The sequence below is a fragment of the Elephas maximus genome, chromosome 13, assembly GCF_024166365.1.
Source record: "Elephas maximus indicus isolate mEleMax1 chromosome 13, mEleMax1 primary haplotype, whole genome shotgun sequence".
Classification (NCBI taxonomy): domain Eukaryota; kingdom Metazoa; phylum Chordata; class Mammalia; order Proboscidea; family Elephantidae; genus Elephas; species Elephas maximus.
The window spans coordinates 55,479,208-55,497,987 of NC_064831.1; the positions used below are offsets into that span (position 1 = coordinate 55,479,208).

The window sequence follows — 18,780 nt, forward strand, 5'->3', positions numbered from 1 at the left end:
GGGGCAGGCATGGGCAGTATGCTCTGAGGTGGCTAGTTTGGGGCAACAATTTATACTCTGAGCAACACATTTCTTCTCATTTTTAGTTTTTTTTTGCATTTTCTCTTTGACCAATTTCACCTTTATGTCTTTAGGCCCCAAGAGGCTACACTTGGTTAGCTGCCCTCCTGCCTGTTTTCTGGGGGGAGGCAGGTGGGGCTGCCAACAACTCCAGCTACCCTACCACAGCATCCCCACCCCCCAGGACCTGACACAGCCACCACAAAAGGACGTTCACTTTGGCAACAGACTTTTATTCAGTCAAAATGAGTACAGCGTGACAAAACCCAAGTCAGGTCAGGTAGCCCCGCCAACCCCTTCTGCCCCCAGACCCACCTTTCCCTAGGGAGAGGAGCTCCAGGATCCAGGGGGGTTGCAGAGAGAAACTGCAAAGGGGGCGCTGCCCTCGGGTTTGAGGTGCCCTCCCTCATCAATTGGGAGAAGGGGACAGACTGCCCCTCCCCGAGACCACACGAACACAACTCTAGTCTTCAGGGAAACACAAGTTCTACCTTCTTCAGCTAATTGACTAAAGTTGGGGGCGGGGTGTCCCTAGAGGGATGGAGGTAAGGGACTTTATTGTCTAATCTCACACTTTAGGAATACTCTTTTTTTTCTTTTAAAAAAAATTTTTTTTTCTTTCTGGAATTTAAAAAAATGTTTCTGAGTATAACCAAAAATAGGTATTTGTTTCCTTGTTTTTTCTTTAACTAAGTATTTAAAAGAACGACACAACAGAAAAAAGAAATAAAAAGTCACAAGAACATAACCTTTTTAAACATACCTTGTATAAAAATAGCTTCCGGCCACATCTGAGGACACTGTTTATTTAACTGTCCAGAGGGCAGGTTCAGCGGGTGGAGCCCATGGGACAGAGGGCCAGGGCGCCTCTGCCGGGGGACACTTGCACCCACTCATCCACCCACCATGCACACACACACCCATCACACGTAGTACATTCCAAGGACCGGCCTGCGCCTGCCCCGCCAGTAGGGGCTCTGCATCTGGATAGGGCTGGAGCAGTCTGCAGGGGTGGGGACCGTCCACCTCCCCAAGGCCAGGATGGGGAGAGGGTGTCGGGATACAGAAACAGAATGGGAACCGAGAGGGTCAAAATGGGGCGGGTAAACAGAGCACAGGCAGCGTGCTCAGAGGTGGCTTGTTCAGGGCAACAATCTGTACTCCAAGGAACCCATTTCCTCTCATTTTTGGCTTTTTTTCACATTTTCTCTTTGACCAATTCTACCTTATTTCTGTAGGCCCCAAAAGGCTGGAGCTTGGTGAGTAATCTCCTACTGTTCCTGGGAGAGGCAGGTGGGCTGTGGGGGGGTAAGGGTAGGGGGTGGAGGGAGGGTCCAGTGAAACAACACAGGCCACAGGGAGCCTTGAGGTAGAAAGAAGCTTTGCCCTCACACCTGGAAATGGAGTTTTTTTTTTTAATCTTTTTTTTCCCTCAAACTTCTGGACAACAATGTGGGGAGGGAGCGGGGGTGCCCACAAAGGGGGCTTGAGGTAGGAGTGTATTTGGGGCTCTGTGGGGTTGGGGGGGGCTGCAGCTCCGGCCCCTCCCCGCAAGACATTCATTACGGCCGAGGTAGGTGCTGAGAGCTAAAAGAGCAAAAATCCACCCTGAGAAAACAAGGTCGGTGGAGGGTGACAGTGTCAGGGGCTCAGCCACTGCAGGTCACATTTTTGGAGTCTAATTCACCTTCCTCTCTCTCTCTCTTTTTTTTTGATTTTAAAGTCATTTGTTGTTTTTTTGTTTTTTAAAGGAAAACATCAGTTCCAAGTCATGTGGGTACCAGGCAGGGGCAAGGGGGCATTAGCCCCAGGGGAGGGGCTTCTGCCAGGACCCTCCAGCTTCTTGGGGGTCCCTGCCGAGGCTGCCCTAGGCCTGCACAACCTGAGGGGCAGTCAGGAGAGAAATGCTGGGAGCCCTCCAGGACCACCCAAAGCTCATGTGACAGGAGAGATCTTGCCTTTGACCTGAGAATGGGGGCTGCCCCCCAAGAGCCTGCCAGACACTGACTACTGTCCCAAGCAAGTCGGCTGGGCAGCTGGTACCATGGGAGGCCTGGAAAGCTATCCTTCACCTAGGAGGTTGGGGCCTGGGTCCTGGGGTGTCGGCGTAGCTGCAGGGCCTGCACAGGGGGCCTCAACCTGCAATGCTGTCTCCTCCAAAAGGCTGAGCCCCTGCAGAGGCAGCTTGGGGAACGGTTCATCACACAGGTCAGGGCCTATGGGATCCTGCGGGGGGCGGCGGGGGGAAAGGCCAGGTTACAGAGGCATCAGCAGTGAGCCCCCAGGCCCACAAGCTCCCCACCAGAGGGTCAGATTCCAGATTACAATTCCATGCAGCCCTTGCCTGACCAGGGGTGCACAGAGAACCACCCGCCATATGCCTGGTGCCTGGAGATTGGCTGAGGACTAGGATCTAGGCCTGGGACCAGATGAAGGGAGGGCGGGATGGGGAGGTGATAAGGTGGAGGTTTGCTCACGGCTTGGGGACTCACCTTGGGTCTGGGGTCTGGCTGCCCTGCCGCCCCAGCTGAGAACAGCTGCTCCAACTCCTTCAAGTCCATGCGTTTCTCCTCTCGGCCCAGCTGACCCCACTCTCCCCGTCCCACCCCATTCAGAGCCAGGACTCCAGGGTCCCTCTGGCTCTGGGGGCCCTGAGGAGCGGAGAGCTGGTTTTCCACATCCTTACACAAGAGGACCCTGAAGGTGAGTCCAGAGTTAGAGGGAGACAGTGAGGCCAAGAGGATGGAGAAAAAGGATAGAAACCAAGACTCTCCTGTCCCTGTGGCTCCTCCTTCCTGAGCCTGTTTCCCAGCCCCGCCCAGCCCCCTCTCTCTGGCCCAGGACCCACCTTCCTCTTTGGCCGAATAGGAGGAAGAGGACACAGAAGATGATGCAGGTGACCCCAATGTGGATTCCGACGATGATGCCTGTGGTGGACGTATGGTTGGTGGCCTCCTCCTTCTGGCAGTCACATGGTGGACTCAGGGCTGGGATGGGGTGGGCAGGGGCAGGTTGGGGGCTGCTGCTGTCCTGGCCTGAAGCACCCCTAGACACCAACTTCCTTATCCCTCAGCTGCTCCCAACCCCAAGTCCACATACCCTTTACGCTTGTCTATGTAACCCAGCCCGTCTTTTTGGTTCTTTTTACCATTTACTAAGAATGGCTTTGTGCCGGATCCAGCGCTTCAGTGCTATACGCAGCCATTTCGTCCTCACCAAAACTCTAATTAAGTAGTATTATTATCCCTATTTCATAGAGGACGAAACCAGGGCTCAGAAAGGTTAAATAACTCTCCCAAGGCCACACAGCGAAGAACATGGCACAGTAAGCTTCTAACTCAGGTCTAAGCCTGTGTTCTCAGGACTGCATTATTCCACTCACCTACTTTCCCTGGACTCCTGCCTCCCTCCCACCTCAGCCCCTCACCCACTTTCCTGAGTGCCCTTCCCTAGCCCCACACCTGTACCCTGTTCCTCACCTGTCCTCTCAGATGCTCCCCTCAAAGACACAAAGCGGACTGTGGCATTGCCATCCCCGTGCTGGTTGTAGGCGAGCAGCTTGACCTCGTACACCACAGCGGGGTCTGGGAGCAGGCAGGGCCATGGGTGTGGGTCACTGCCCCCACCAGGTAGCTCTGTCCTGGCAGGGAAACTGAGGTGGCCCCTGTACACACCCCTGGTCCCCATGCACTATACCCCTGAACATACCCCTGGTCTCCATGTACTGCACACACCCCTGGTCCCCATGCATGTCACCCCTGCACATACCCCTGGTCCCCATGCACTACACCCCTGGTCCCCATGCACTATATCCGTGCACACACCTCTGGTCCCCATGCACTGCACCCCTGCACACACCCCTGGTCCCCATGCACTGCACCGCTGCACACACCCCTGGTCCCCATGCACTGCACCCTGCCCATTCCCCAAGGCCTGGGCTGTGGCTGCCTCACCGAGCTGGCTGAGGTTATAGGAGGAGACAGTTCCAGGAAGCAGGATGGGGCCTGTGAAGGAGGTCTTGCTCGCTGGGCGGTAAAACAGCTTGAAGCCGCCCTGGTGCTGGGCCAGCCGGGGCCAGGGCTCCCAGAGCAGCTGCAGGGAAGAACTGCCCAGGACCCTCACCGACAACGGGGGTGGGGCAGGGGCTGCCAGCAGAGAAGGAGTCCAAGATGCAAAGGCTCAGTGGAAGCCTCTCCTTTCCCACCTCCCACCTGTGAACCAGACCCCCAGGAGCCTGACAGCTCTCTGCCTCTGACCCAGGGCCTCCACTTGCTCAGACAGCATCTTTACATGACTAGAAAGAGACATCCTTCCTCCAGGCAGACCCAGCCTCCTGTGCAGTGCACAGCCTGAATGAGTGTACCTGGTGGCACTGCTGTGCTCCCGAGTGTCTGTGCTTATGTACCCCACCCTCAGGCCTCACCTTCACCTGGGGTGCTGGCCAGGGTGGGGGCGGAGGCTGAGCTGGCCCCCGTCGGTGTGTAGGCCTTGATGTAGAAGCTGTAGGCTGTGGAGGGCTCCAGGTCGCTCACCAGGTGCTGAAAGGTGCTCTTGCTGACTGCTTCCTGATACTCCAGCTCTGGGGGGTCTGGGCAGGCAAAGGCAGGGCAGGGAGTGTAAAGGGCACGAGGGAGTCTGGCAGACATTGGTGAACTGAGAGCAGCCTCATGCAGGGGAGAAGGAAAGGAAGGCATTGGGTCAGGGCATGCAGACAGGAAAAGGATGGGGAATCGTGACTCAGGGGAAGGGGCTGTGGAGCCAGCCTTGCCCTGCGGGCCCCCACCCACCAGCAGCCTTCCTGATGTGCAGGACATAGCCGATGATCTCCTTGGTGTTGACCAGGGGCTCACTCCAGGACACACGGACCTCTGTGGATGACACGGAGACCGCCCGCACGTTGCGGGGGGGCCCAGGCAGTCCCTCGGCCCACAGCACTGTCAGTCTGGCACTGGCCTGCGAGGAGCCGGCGCTGTTCTCAGCCATGCATTGGTAGATGGCCTCGTCCTCAGGGCCAATTCCAGAGATGGTCAGCGTGCTGCAGGGAGAGGGAGAGCCTCAGAGGCCCAGCTCCTCCCAGAGGCACCCCAGAAATCGGCCACATCTCCCCATTTGAAAGACAGAGAAACTGAGCCACTCCAGAAGACACGTGACCTGTCTGAGGTCTCCCAGCAAGTTATTGGCAGACCTGAGACTCAAACTTGTCTCCAAGCTCCCAGTACTGTTCTTCCAGGGAGGGAGATGACAGTCTGGTGAGGTCACTCATTCAGGCCCCCTTCCCCCTCTCATCCTGGTCCTCACCCTGCACACACGTGTACCTGTTGTTATTCTTGAGCCTGACGTGGCCTCCGGGCCCCAGCACCTGCCCATTCTTTAACCACGTGACATGAGGGGGCGGCTCACCCTGAGCCTGGCAGGTGAACATGGCTGTGGTCCCTGCTGGCCTCGAGATGGATTGGGGGTGCTGGACGAACTCTGCAGGGGCTAGGAGGCACAGAGAACCACAAGGGTCGTGAGAGTCAGATGGAGAGCGACAGAAATGGCTGTGAGTGAAAGGATGAAGAAAGGGGCCAGGGGACAGGACGGGAGGTCTGCAGAGGATGAGGAGGGCTGGGTACAGATATAACCCCCTGGAGAATCCTCCAGGTAGGATGCACCCTCCATCCTGGCCCAGGCTCCAGGCCCCACTTCCCTCCTGGCCGGGCAGACCCACGAGAGGATTCCATTGTAATGACTATTTAAAAGGCTGACATTTGTATCCGAAAGCAATCAAGCTGAGCTCCTGTTCAGGAAATTGTTAAATAAATAAATGTGCTAATAGGTTTGGCTGCACCTGGAAGGCTGTAATGACGAGGAGATAGATGGGCCCTCCATACCGGCACCCCTGGTCCTCACTTTCAATTCCTCTCTCCACCAATCCCAGGCCTCAAGCCGCCATTAATACCCGAGAAATGAAATGCTCCATCACTTCCATTCGGACAGATTAACGGCACATGGAATGCTAAACAAACGGGCATTTAAATTCCTAATCCCCCCATTTACAGCCCCTTCCCCCGCTCTCAGAAAAATCTTGGAAACCGAAATCGAAATCTAAGCCCAGTTCATTGAGGCAGTGGAGCCCCGGGGCAGAAGGATGGCCTGGATGCCCTGATCAGTGGCAGAGGCCACCTGCGGAGCCAGGGTGCATGGACAGAGCTGAGGTTGATTCCATTCGTGGGAGGCGGAGAGCTGGGGTACGCAAGTGTGAAAATGCCAAACAGGCAGGTGTGAGTGTGGAAGTGCCACACATGTGAATGTAAACAGCACCTGTGGGGAGGGACACGTGTGTGAGCGACTCAGCTGAGACTATAAAGTGGAAATGACTCAGCGGGGTGGGGGTGGGAACAGCACGTGGAGGGGCGCGCAGGGGTCAGAGGACCCAGAAGTCTTCCCATCCCCATCACACATTCCTGGGGAGAGAGCTGGCTTTGGCAGGCCTGGGGGCCTGAGAAGGGTCAGGGAGAGGCGAGGATGGGGGCTAGGGGTAGGGTGAGTAAGGCAAGCAATGTACTAGCGCTGGGCTCGGCCAGGAATATTGATGAGACAAGGAATGGGGCTAGAGGAAGAGGCTGCGTGGAAGCCCCTTGCCTCCCTCTATTGGGGTGGGTGGACTGTACCTTGCACCACCAGTCGGCCCTGCGCCGTCCTCCTCACCCGCGTTCCGGGCCTATTGGCCGCACAGACGTAAACACCTGAGTGCTGGACGGTCACGTCCGAGATGATGAGGTTCCCGGTGCCCAGCACCTGGATGCCCTCCACCCCAATGGGTCGGCCATCTAGGGAGAAAGGGGGGAAATGAGAGAGGGTCAGACAGATCTGAAGAACATTCCAAAACATTCCAGACTGTTCACTGCTGCACCAAACTCCCAGGGGCCCCTGATCTTGGACTCCACACCTCCTTTGCCACCATTGCTGTGCCGTGGAGGTGGCAGAGGGCAGCCAAAGACCTGGGTCCCCATGCTGGCACTGTCCCCGACTTATCAGTGACCTTCAAGTCCCTTCCCCTCAGTTTTCTATCAGAATGGATTAGATCAACATTTCCCAACCTGGTTTGTCTGTCAAATATCCATCCTACTCCTAGACTGTCACAGTGTCCGTTCACATAAAGGCTCTGAGAAGGCCCGTAGGAAACAGACCTGGCTAACTTTGTCTCCCAAAATTGTTAGACCACCAAGCCATTCTTTCCCACTTGACACATCTCACTTGTGGTGCCTAGCCGTCACTCGTCCCAACCTCTCCCAGGGACCTGGGCGCCATCCCCTCTTCTCCTCTGCCCCAGAATCAGATTAGCACTGTTCGAATACAAGGAGACAGCTCCCCATTCAGGACCTGAAGTGGTGAAATGTACTCCATTATCCCGCCTGCTGCCCCCTCGTTCACTGATCACTCAGCTGCTACAATGTGGCACAGTCTCCTTGTGAATGCAACTGCCCTCCCCAAGAGTTTCCTTCCCCGGAGTGACCTTTCCACTCGGACAATGGGGGCCCATCTGCACCCTTTCATTTTTCTCCTTCAGCTGCTTGGGGATTTAGGCTGGGGAACTTAGAGGGCTAGGGCAGAGATTGGGGGGGCCCAGAGGGAGGCTTTGACAACTAGCTGAGACCTTGAGGGGCTGGGGGATTTCACAGCTGGGGGGTACGGCCAGGTATAGAGGGCAGGGTGGCTGGAAGGGAGACAGACTGGGTGCTGGAAGCTGCAGACAGGTTCTGGGGAGCCTGGTGCGAGGGTGAGGGGGCTGGGAGGGGGAAGGCGGGCAGAGCAGGACTGCTGGGCCTGGGCAAGGTAACCCAGGGAGCTAAGCCCTCTCTCCACAGGGGGAGGGAGAATTCAGTGGGCAGGCGGGGCCCCCGGGTCCTGCTGAGTAGCGGGGAAACTTATCCCCTCCCAGGCCTGCAGAGAGAACAGACTCCCATGGAGAACAAACAGGATTCAAAGTCTCCCCAGAGCTGGGTGATGAGACGGCCCTCCCAGGGGGTGGGACAGGGGTGGGAGAGGCAGGCACCATGGGGTAAGGCTTACCCAGGCGGCTCCAGGACACGATGGGGCGCGGGTTGCCCGTGGCGACACACTCAAGCACTGCCGTCTGGTGCACTGTTAGGGTGAGGTTCTCAGGCCCCACGAGGATGGTCGGCTCCTTGTAGGCCCTGGAGCCCGAGCCTGGAGGAGTTTCTTCATTTCAGCTGGGAGCCTTACCACCCTTCACTGCACCCACAACCCAGGGCATGGGGTTGCAGACAAACACCAGCCCAGAAACCAGGCCTGGTGATGCCAGGCACCACAGCTGGTTCTCACACCCACCCCTCAGCTCCGTGTCCTTCAGGGCCTCTGTTGTTATTCAGTGCCCTCGAGTTGAACTGCCCCATAGGGTTTCCCAGGCTGTAATCTTTATGGGAGCAGATCACCAGATTGTTTTCCTGAGGAGCTTTGAGCTGCTAACATTTTGGTTAGCAGCACTTAACCATTGTGCCACCAAAAAATTTCTTGTTCCCATTGAGTCGATTCCAACTCATAGCGACCCTATAGGACAGAGTAGAGCTACCCCATAGGGTTTCCAAGGTGCAGCTGGTAGATTCAAACTGCTGACCTTTTATTTAGCAGCCACATGCTTAGCCACTGCACCACCAGGGCCACCAGGGCCCCTTTTATCGGGAGTGGCACTGTGGTTAAAAGCACAGTTGCTAACCAAAAGATCAGCGGTTGGAATCCACCATCTGCTTCTTGGAAGCCCTATGGAGCAGTTCTACTTTGTCCTATAGGGTCACTATGAGTCAGAATTGACTCTACAGCACCTTTCAACAGCAGCAATGGGGAAAGCCCCGGGGTAAGCAGAGGGTGGCTTCCCTGGGGAGAACTGAACCAAGGACTGTGACTGTGGCCTGGGACCCTCACTGTGAGGCGCACACAGCTTCGTGCACTTGGCTGACAAGTTGCCAGAAGCCAGATTCGAGGGTGGGGAGAAGTTAGGAGGCCCAGGGGGGTGGCTGAGGTGGGTGGGTAGAACGGGGCAGGACAAATGACCCTCACCTGACACTGTGAGCCTGGCCCCGTGGCTGACTCGGACACTGGCGATGTTGGAGGCCACACAGTGGAAGATGCCGCTGTCCTCAGCCCGAAGCCCTGTGATCTGCAGGACCCCCTTGGGCAGCAATGTGTACCTGTTGTGGGGAAGGGGCATAGTCGGTTGCCAGCACAACCTGTGATACCATCAGCCACAGAAACTCTAATCATCTCAGACCCAGCCCAGGACCCGGGCCTGCCCCAAGGCCCCAGTCCTCATCATAGACACACCCAGGGACTCCCGCCAGAGGACACACCCTCCTCCATTCCAGCTGGTCCTTCGCACAGACACATTCATGAGCATGGAGTCTGGGCTTGGCAAACCTCAAGGGTGCCAACTCCCGGCTACAATTCCAGAAACACCAGTGTCTCAGCTCCCAAGGACACCAGCTCCAGTTCTCAGAGCTGAAGCCAGTCCTCCTCCTCGGCCTAGCCACGCTCCACCTTTCCCACCTGACTCACCTCTCATTGTCCGTGTCAACGGGGACTCGGTTCTTCTCCCACGTGATCAGGGGTTCGGGAAGCCCATGGATTTGGCACTGGAAGCGGGCCACGCCGCCTTCCTCCCCCATAGTGGCTTGGGGATGCACGTGGAAGTCCGACATGGCTGGCGGAAGAAAGGAAGCACTGGAGAGGCATCCTGCCCAGCGAGGGAGGCGCAGAGGATGGGTGAGGGCAGGGTGCAGCTGGGTCACAGATGGGTGGCCTGGGATGACTGCTTGGGGGACACAGGACCACTTACCCCCTGAAACATCTCCTCCTGAAAGGTGGTATAGGCTGGATTGCGACAGGCTGAGAAAAGTCTGGAAAAATTCCTGGATGATAAACCTCTAACAAGGAAATTCTGAGCTGCGGGAGGCTTTGCTGGGAGCCATCAGTCCCCCAAAGCTAATCCGTGAAGTACAGTCAAAGGAAGCCCTACTCTTGTTTCCCACTTTTTCAGCTGGTTTCAGTTTTTTTCTTCATAAACTCACTTCAAGTTATGGAAGGCCTAAATATTATGCTCCATGTTTTACCGAATTGGAAACTGAAGTCCAACTTCACCCAGCAGGACACTGGTGGCCAGACCGCTGGTTACCAGAGCCCAGTGACTTGTTAGCCCTTCCTCACCGCCTCCCACTTCTGCAGTTTCTCGATGTACCCCAAGAGGGTGGTGTATCCATCCAAGGTGACAAGCCTCTCAGAAGACTGTCAGAGCTACCAATCTGCATTTCAATGTGTCATAAATATTCAGGGCCCTTCCCCACCTTTTGGGGATCTGATCTAACCCTCTGAACTCTGGTCCAAAGAGGCCTGTGCAGAGGGGCTGTGGTGGACACTCTCCACCATGCCCCTGCTTTTGGCTGGTTAAGTGTACCCGGGCACCCCTATTTCCTCCTGTCCCCAGGCCCCACCCTGTAAGGCCTGGGGAGTGGGCCGCTCCCATGCCGGTTCCCAGCTTCAGCACCAGGGCTTCGATTTCATTAAAATCCACTTTGCTTCAAGTGCGGGAAGGCGTTCACCATCTGTCCTGGCAGGCAGCCCCTCCCCACAGGCACTCCATCAACTGGGACAGTTGCTCCCCTCCCCGAGGGTAACCCCCCTACAGCAGCAGGACTGCTGGGCTCCTCCTAGCTCAGGCTCCTGGGTGTGGGTGAGCAGCCCACCCCTGGCCCCCACGCCCAGTCTCGGGCCCCCTCAACACGCCTGCCCGGACTCCAAGGCAGCCCCCAAGGCAGTGCCTTGTGCCCTTCTACCCAGAGCCGCTGGGGGCCAACTCTTTTGTGGCATGTTCCCCATCTCATTTGCATGTGGTTCATTAAATATAAACATTCATAAAAATCCCCCGCCCTGCCTCCTCTCTTTAAGGGCCTCCGGGGAGTGCGGCTGATGGGTGTGTGTGCCTCTTTGTACGTGTGTGCAAGGCTGTGTGTTTGCCAGGAAGATGGGCTGTGTCTCCGTGTTTGTGGTCCGAGTGTCCACGTCTGGCTGTGGATGGTGTGTGTACCTGCCAGCTCCTGGGGCTGCCCTACGAATCTGGTACTGTGTGGGTAATCCATCACGAAAGTCCCCCGGTAGGTATGGCTCTCACAAACCGTGCTTTGGGGCCCTGGGGGCTGGAGGCGGAGGCAAGTGCCCCAGCTGGTGCCCCCATCAGGCTCAGTGTGAGGGTCCCCGGGGAGCTGGTGAGGTCAGTCTGCTTGTCTCAGGCCAAAGGCTGAGTTTGGCCAAGAGCCTGCAGATCGGCCCAGGCTCGGGGGAGGGGGCCGAGGCCCTGCTGGGGCCCTTCTCCTGCCTCCAGGCCTCAGCCTCTAGGAGGGCAGGGGTAGATGAGGGTCTGGGCATTGGAGAAGTCACCCAGGCTCCTCGGTGGGTAAGCAGGCTGTGCCCCCTGGGGCCGCGGCCATTGGGGAACTGGGGAGCTGCCTGCCCGCTCCTCGCTCCAGCTGGAGAGGAGCTCGCAACCCCCCAGGGACTGGGGCGGGGACTAAGGGCTCTGCTGACTACAGATGCCTCCTCATTAAGGCACCGAATCCTTTTGTGCATCTAGCCCCCATTCTGGGCTCCCTGGAGGCGCCTCGAGCTCGGAGCTGGCCCTGGGGAAAGCTACAAGGCAGGGGACTGCTTCATATCAGGGTGCTGGGGATGAAGAAAGGTTGGCCTCGCCTGTCCAGCCCTCTTTCTCACCCCAGAACTAAACCACCACCACGTGGGTTGAATGTGATGTTACAGTAGGATCAGTGGGAAGCGGTGAGGAGGTGAGGAGCCTGGCTGAAAATCTCTGCAGTGCACGGAGGGGAGTCCTAAGGGCCCCTGGGGCCCCTCAGATGCAGATGAGCTGCCCTCCTCCAATAGAGCAGCACCTCTGGGTACCTCCCTATCAGCTTTACTTCACTGTGGTTCTGCCGAACATTTGATCTGAAGGGTAGATTTTGCTGCTTTTAAAAGTGCTTCAAGACCACTAATCTAAAGCCTGCCACTTCATCTTATGAAGGGGAGACTGAGGCCTGAGCCCAGTTGGTGGCTCTACTGGCCCTGAGTCAGGAATGCCATACCCCAGGCCCTCTGCTAGGATGTCTCTTCAATCTCCAGCCAATCTTTCACTCTCCAGGTGCAGGTCACCCCAGAGCCAGCTGCACATCAGGAAGATGGTCAGGCGTTGGGGTAGTGTTGCAAGTTGCAGGGGGGATAATGAGCCCCAGGGATGCGGAAATTTCTCTGGTTCCCCGACCCTGCCCCTCAGAGCCCAGCTGGCTGCATGGGTGTGGTCCAGGGGACGTGGGTGCAATAGGAGGGTGAGGCTCTCTGTATCTCAGGCTCCTTCTCCCCTCCCCCTCCTCACACCCCACCCAACCCTTGGCCAGCCCTGCAAATCCATCAGGTAAGCCATGCAGTGTCTGGAAACACAAGTCTTCTCATCCATAAAATGAAGGGTGTGGACCAGCTACTCACTCTTCAGGGCTTTCCAGCTCTGACTCTCCACAGGCCTTCCTAGACAGGCCCTTGTCTGGATCCACCATCTGTGAGTGGGCATAGCTGGGGACTCTTGGGAACTTCCACTCATTCCTGGTTCATAGACAACAGTATTTTTCCTTCAGAACATCAGGGGAGAAAGGATCTGGGGGCCACTTAGACCCCCTCCAAATCTCTGAGGGTAGGACATGTTTGCTTCATAAGTCTGTCCTTGGCATGTGCTCACAGGTCACATTGGGGGGAGTGGGGAGGTCTGCCCCTCATTGTGTGTCTCTTGGTTGCATGTGAACCTCTGGGCACCCGAGGTCCTGGACAAGTCATCATTCACTGGAGGCCACTGTGTGGGGTGATGACAGTGCAGACGAATTGCTGCCGTAGCTGTAGACATTGTGGCTGGTGGTGATGGTACTGCGTCTGTGGCTGGTGGACAGCAAGGCGGTGCTGTGGCTCGTGCTGTTTATGCTTTATGTCCCTACTGACACCTGTTGAGCTGGTGGGGGCAATTTTGGGGCCCTCACTTCAAGCAGGGTGACGGGAGAGGCGAATGGGCAGAGGGAGGCCATCCAGGAGTGAAGGTCAGAGAGAGGGGTAGGAAAGACAAGAGCCTGCTTGGGGGAAGTTCTGGAGAAAAGAAGAAACCACCTTTGTCCCCAAGCAATCTGGGAAGGAATCTCCCAGAGGCTCCTTGCCCTGACCCAGGGCACAGGCAGGCTGTGGGGAGAGACAGCGGTGCAGAGGGCAAGCCCAGCTTCCACACGCAGGAAGGGAGCAGAAACAGGCAGGAAATGGCTCCTGGATGCCCCTATAAATCACCCTGAGGGGAGGGGTCTCCTGAGAGCCAGACCCAGGGCAGCTCAGGGAGGGGAGGGGGCGCTTTCCTCCAGGTTCAGGACCTCTAGTGAGGTTAGGCCTGGATCTGATTAGACAGGCCCCAGGGGGAGGCCGGGGGTTGGGGGGGTGGGGGGTGGGGGGTAGGGGGGCGGTACAGCAGGCAATGAGGCAGAGTGCTGGGAAGGAAGCTGCAGAGCCCTCCAGGCCCAGGCCTCTGAGCTTTGGCTACAACCAGATTCCCATCTGGTGTGCGATGCCAGAAAGTCCATGGTCAGGTCTGGATGCGGAGCCTGAACACAGCCTTTGCAAAAGCCTGAGGCACTGGGGTTTGGGCACTGACTGTCTCCACCTCACACAGCCACTCAAGAGGAGCCACCATGGAACCACCGACTGTCAAAGGCCGTCTGGCGCCAGCCCCCTCCTTGCATCCTTTCCCACCAGGGACCAGGGACACTCAGCCTCCTGGGTGCCCAGCCTTTCTTTGGACAGCTCAGAGGATTATAACATTCTTCCATAAGCTTCTATCACTGGCCCCAGCATTTCCCCTCTAGAACCACACGGTCTAATACACTAGCCAGTTATTAAGCACTTGAAATGTGAATAGTGGCCAGATATCAAGCACTTGAGATACACACCAGCTCTCAAAGACCTGGTATTAAAAAACAAAAGAATAGAATGTAGTTCATTAATAATTTTTTAATATTGATTCCAAGTTGAAATAATATTTTAGATATCAAAGACTTAGTTCCCCCCAGAAAAAGAATGTAAAGGAGTTCTTTCATAATTTTTAAAATAATAATTATAGATTAAAATGATAAATTAAGATATATTGGATAAAATAAAATGTATGATTAAAATTCACTTCACCTGTTTATTTCTTTTTTATTTTTAACGTGACTGCTAGAAAACATGAAATTACCCATGTGGCTTGCATCATATTTCTGTCGGGCAGCATATTTCTATTGGGCAGTGTGTGACCTTTGTTCATCATACAAGAGCCCTCAAATACTTAACGTCTGAGGTCGCCCCCTTAGACACATGTTCTGAGGTGAACCACGCCTAACTCCTTCAGCTACTTGTGATGTGAAATAATCTTCAGATGCCTGGAGCCTGGAGACCCTCCAAGCTCCAGGTGGGCAAGGTCCCCCTTACAAGGTGGCACCTAGAAGTGGTGGCCTGAGCCCACAGGGCCGTCTATCACAAAAGCAAGTTTCAGCCACCAGCTGTAGTGAGCACAACCCTGTTATCCAAGACAGTAGCCACTGGCCACATGTGGCCATTTAAATTAATTTAAAGGAAATACAATTAAAAATTCATTTCCACGTGGTTCTTAGTTCATTCAAGTATAGAAGACCAAATGGACAATGCCTGCCCAAAAGCTAGAATAAGCAGGCAGGAAGGGATAGGAACTGGAGGAAGGGACATGGGGAACCCGGGGAGGAAAGGGAAATGGGGAGAGTGCTGACACATTGTGGGGATTGCAACCAATGCTGAAAAACAATTTGAGTATAAATTTTTGAATGAGAAACTAATTTGCGCTATGAACTTTCACCTAAAACACACACACACAGAAAATTCCATTTCAAAAGGACGTGAGAATGGTTGTACAACTCGGAGACTGTAATCAATGTCACTGAATTGGGCTGGAAGAAACTGCTGAATTAGTATATGTTCTGCTGTGTATATTCTCGACAACAACAAATTCAGTTCCTCAGACTCACTAGACACATTTCAAGTGCTCAATAGCCACAAGAGGCTAGTGGCTAGTTTGGACAAAACATTGCTCTCATCACAAAAAATTCTACTGGACAACGCTAGTCCCAGACCCAAGGCAAGGCCTCAGGGCCCAGCTGCCTTGTCTCCTGCTCCCTGTCTCCAGCTGCTCCACTGCAGAGGACCTCTCCTCTGTGGCAGCTCCCCGTCTTCACCCCCATCTTGATCAATAGCCTGGCCTTGCCCCTGCCCACTCCCACTCTCTTGGGTACTGGGACTCCCAGGCATACGACAAGGCCCACATTTGACCGAATCCTAGTGCAGCCACACTGCCTGGCAGAGAAGGCCTCACAATGGAAGATTGCCGCTCCTAGTGGGGAAGTCCTTGCTAAGAAGTTTTTGAGGTAGTGCTATAGTAAAGACATTGGCGGTACAGCCTCTGGAATCAGACAGAGCTAGGTTCAAATCCCAATACCACCACCAATTAGTAGCTGTGTGACCTTGGGCAGGTTACTTAGCCTCTCAGGACCTCTAGTTTCTCACTTAGAAAGTAGGGACAACAATAGCCCACGTCTCTAGGCCTGTTGCACTTGGAAGATTCAATAAGATGTAGTTGTAAAGTGCCTGGCACAGTCTTTGCTAGCTATCGTTGAAGAAAAATAGTAGGATCTGGAGTTGAAAGGGAGCTGAGAGGTGATGGAAGAGCTGGTGTCTTTTCCAAGGGTCTTCTCCCTCAGAGAGAGTGAGGCTCAGTTAGGGGCAGAGCCTGGAGCCCTCTGGAGATGTGAATAAAGACAGAATTTGCAAGACCTGAATAATGGGGGCTGAGGGAAGAGAAGGGGCAGCCGTATATAAGTCAAAATTCAGCTCTTCTCTCTTCTTACTTCTGCCTGGAGGCTTCATAATGGCCTCAATAGACAGCTGTCAGTTGGAAGAGGCCACTGGGTAATTGAGGCCTTGATTTCTCTAGTAAAATGTTTACGAAGCCTGTAAACTCATGTCTTTATTGGCCAGGCTCATTCCGAGGGTTGGATGTAGCTCTCCGAGGTGTAGTTAAAACACCTGTCCAACTCAGGCACCAGACTGCCCTCGCCTCCACCAAGACCCACCAGGCAAAACTACTGGGGGGTATCACAGGGTAAGAAGGCCAACCACATCCTGCTCACATGCTCTTTAAACTCCCAAGTCAATGTCCCATTTCAAGTCTGTGGAAAGAGAGAGGTGGTGGCAGAGAACCTGTGGAGGCTGGTGACTTGTGCTCCCGGTAGGGTATATAAGCTTTGTCATCAGGGTTCTGACCCAGGCTCACCTTCCCCAACATTCTGTCCCTGTGTCCCTGATCCAAGACTCTACCTTGCCCCTGACTTTGGTTCTACTAGGGAAGAATCCCATGGTGATTGGCTGTCGTCATTTGTGGTGGGAAAACATGAATTTGGAAGACCATTATGTACTTCACTGAGCCTCCAAAGAAGGGTTTCAGAGTTGAATTAAGGTTCTGAATCCAAAGAGTTTTGAAGAGAAGGGTAGGGGGCCACGTGGGATATTCTACCAGAGTGAAGACAGGTCTGGGTTTGGAAATGGGTGTGGGTGGACGGGGTGTCTGGCATTTACAAACAACCTCAGCAGACTGGGATGGCTCAGAGGCCTCACTGGGGGCGATTGTTTCATCTGAGCCTTTGCCTGGTGACTCTGCTCTGAGAAGCCTCTGGATCCCTTTGTCTGCCTCCTTGGCTTCCTGAAGACAGCCACCCCCACCCCTGCCTTGGGCCCCGAATCCCAGTCCCTCCCTCCCATCCTCCCACCCCACCACCAGCTCTCCACTCCCCCGGCCCCAATGCTAACACAAAGGGCAACTTTGTCTTTCAAGTCAGCAGCCATAAATCCATGTCTCTCTCCTCTCTGCAGCCACCTCTGACAAATGGGGGCCTGGATGGGGGGGAGTCAGGGGCAGTGGGGGGACCGGATTCAGCTTGGGAAAGTCCCGCATCCAGCTGTTGGCCTGCTGTAGGACCAATTGAGCATCTACCTTTATGGCTGGTCTTGCTTCCAATGGACTGTAAAGCCCAAGGCATGGCTGCAGGAGCCACAGGGGCTCTCTGCGGCCTCTGGGCTGGGCTTTTACAACCCAAGGAGAGTAAAACCTCTCAAAGCCCTGCTATTAACCACTGGGCCCCATAATTCAGGGACTCCAGTTCCTCCACCAGATCAAGCCATGAGGCCCCCACCCCTGCTGAGGCTTCCATGGGGGGTGTGAAGTGTGCCTGGGGGGGAACAGGCTGCAGGCCTGCCTTAGGTGGCAGAAGGGAGGTGGCATGTGCCCACTGCATTCAGGGAAGGCGGAAGGGAGGAAAGGGGCTGGAGGATTCAAACCACCAGCCTTTTGGTTTGCAGCTGAGTGCTTTAACTACTGCACTACCAGGGCCCCACTAATGTGCCCATGCATGCTTCCTGGTCCTATTAACATAAGTAAACAGACAACCAAGATGGTTGTTCTGGGATGGCTCTTGCTGGGCACTTTCAACTCCATCCTCCAGGAAATCAGACCTATGGCGAGCGCCTCAAGTGGGGGACCTCAGAGCCACTCCACAGGCTAGCATGTTCATTTATAAAACAGAAGTAATTCCTTTTCCTGGTTTTGGGGGGACAAAACATTGTGAAATGCTAGTGGCTTTGTGGGGTAAGTGGGGTGGAGAGGGAATAGGGAGGAGTGAGGTAGAAGTGATAAAAGGAGAGGTGGCCGGGGACCACGACTTAGCTCGTCTCATAACTGAATGTGTAGTTTTGGTTAAGTCAAAGCCCGTCTTTGGGTCTCTGTTTCCTTCTCTGTAAAATGGGGGAGTTGAGCTGACAAGTTATAAAGTCTTATCCAGCTGCAACCTTTGAGGCACAGCAGCTTCCAAATGCCAGCCCAGGGTTCAGGGTTAGGGGCTGGGAGTCAACTTGGGAATTCCTCTTTGCTTCGGACTTGAAAATGTCCAGGCCCGGCAGAGCCCCTTTCCTCAGACTGCCTGTCTCTGCCCATGTCAGGGTCAGCAGACTTCCTTATGTAAACCTACCCACTCCCACAATATCCTTAACTTCATAATTCTGGTCAGGATACCAGATTTCCGTCACCTCCCGGAAGGGTGTCTGGTTAGGGGGCCCAGGCTGGAGCTATTAAGTAAATTGTTTTCACATGACCACAAGGACAACTCAACAAAAACAGATACTTCTCCAAAATTTCCAGAGCCATATATTAGGATTTGTAGGGATTAATACAGTGGGGGCTGTGTAACAGCAAGGTAACCTGGGTCATGCCTGGCTCTGTCACAAGATTCCTGTGGCCTTTCAATTCCAACCTTGGTTTTCTCATCTGTAAAGTCGGAGTAGGGCAGGGTGGACAATATAATCTTCAAGGTCATTACCAACAGAATATGATGGGAAAAGTTGGGAATGGATAAAGGTGATGGTTGAACAACGTGACAAACATAATTAATGTCACTGAACCGTACACATGAGGATTGTTGAAATGTCAAATGTTTTGTTATGTATATATTTACCACAATAGAGAGAAAAAATTCTAGAAGAACACTGGGTAAAGTGGTCCTTTTCCATCCCATGGAAGGACTCTCTCCTACTCTCTAACCCTGA

At 54.7% G+C, this 18,780-nt stretch overlaps 1 protein-coding gene across 1 annotated transcript in view; it reads right to left on the reverse strand.

Annotated features, from left to right (window-relative positions):
• Positions 1–1,735: 1,735 nt before the first annotated feature.
• The window catches only part of IGDCC3 (immunoglobulin superfamily DCC subclass member 3), a 40,875-nt gene continuing 23,830 nt past the window's right edge, over positions 1,736–18,780 (reverse strand). The window contains exons 3-14 of the mRNA XM_049906170.1: positions 9,616–9,760; positions 9,121–9,251; positions 8,116–8,253; positions 6,714–6,872; positions 5,376–5,541; positions 4,848–5,095; positions 4,484–4,648; positions 4,014–4,205; positions 3,540–3,644; positions 2,909–3,047; positions 2,553–2,757; positions 1,736–2,286 (exon numbers count right to left, since the gene is read on the reverse strand). Of these exons, the coding sequence (XP_049762127.1) occupies positions 2,122–2,286; positions 2,553–2,757; positions 2,909–3,047; positions 3,540–3,644; positions 4,014–4,205; positions 4,484–4,648; positions 4,848–5,095; positions 5,376–5,541; positions 6,714–6,872; positions 8,116–8,253; positions 9,121–9,251; positions 9,616–9,760 (1,958 nt within the window). The 3' untranslated portion in view covers positions 1,736–2,121. The remainder of the gene's footprint in view (positions 2,287–2,552; positions 2,758–2,908; positions 3,048–3,539; positions 3,645–4,013; positions 4,206–4,483; positions 4,649–4,847; positions 5,096–5,375; positions 5,542–6,713; positions 6,873–8,115; positions 8,254–9,120; positions 9,252–9,615; positions 9,761–18,780) is intronic.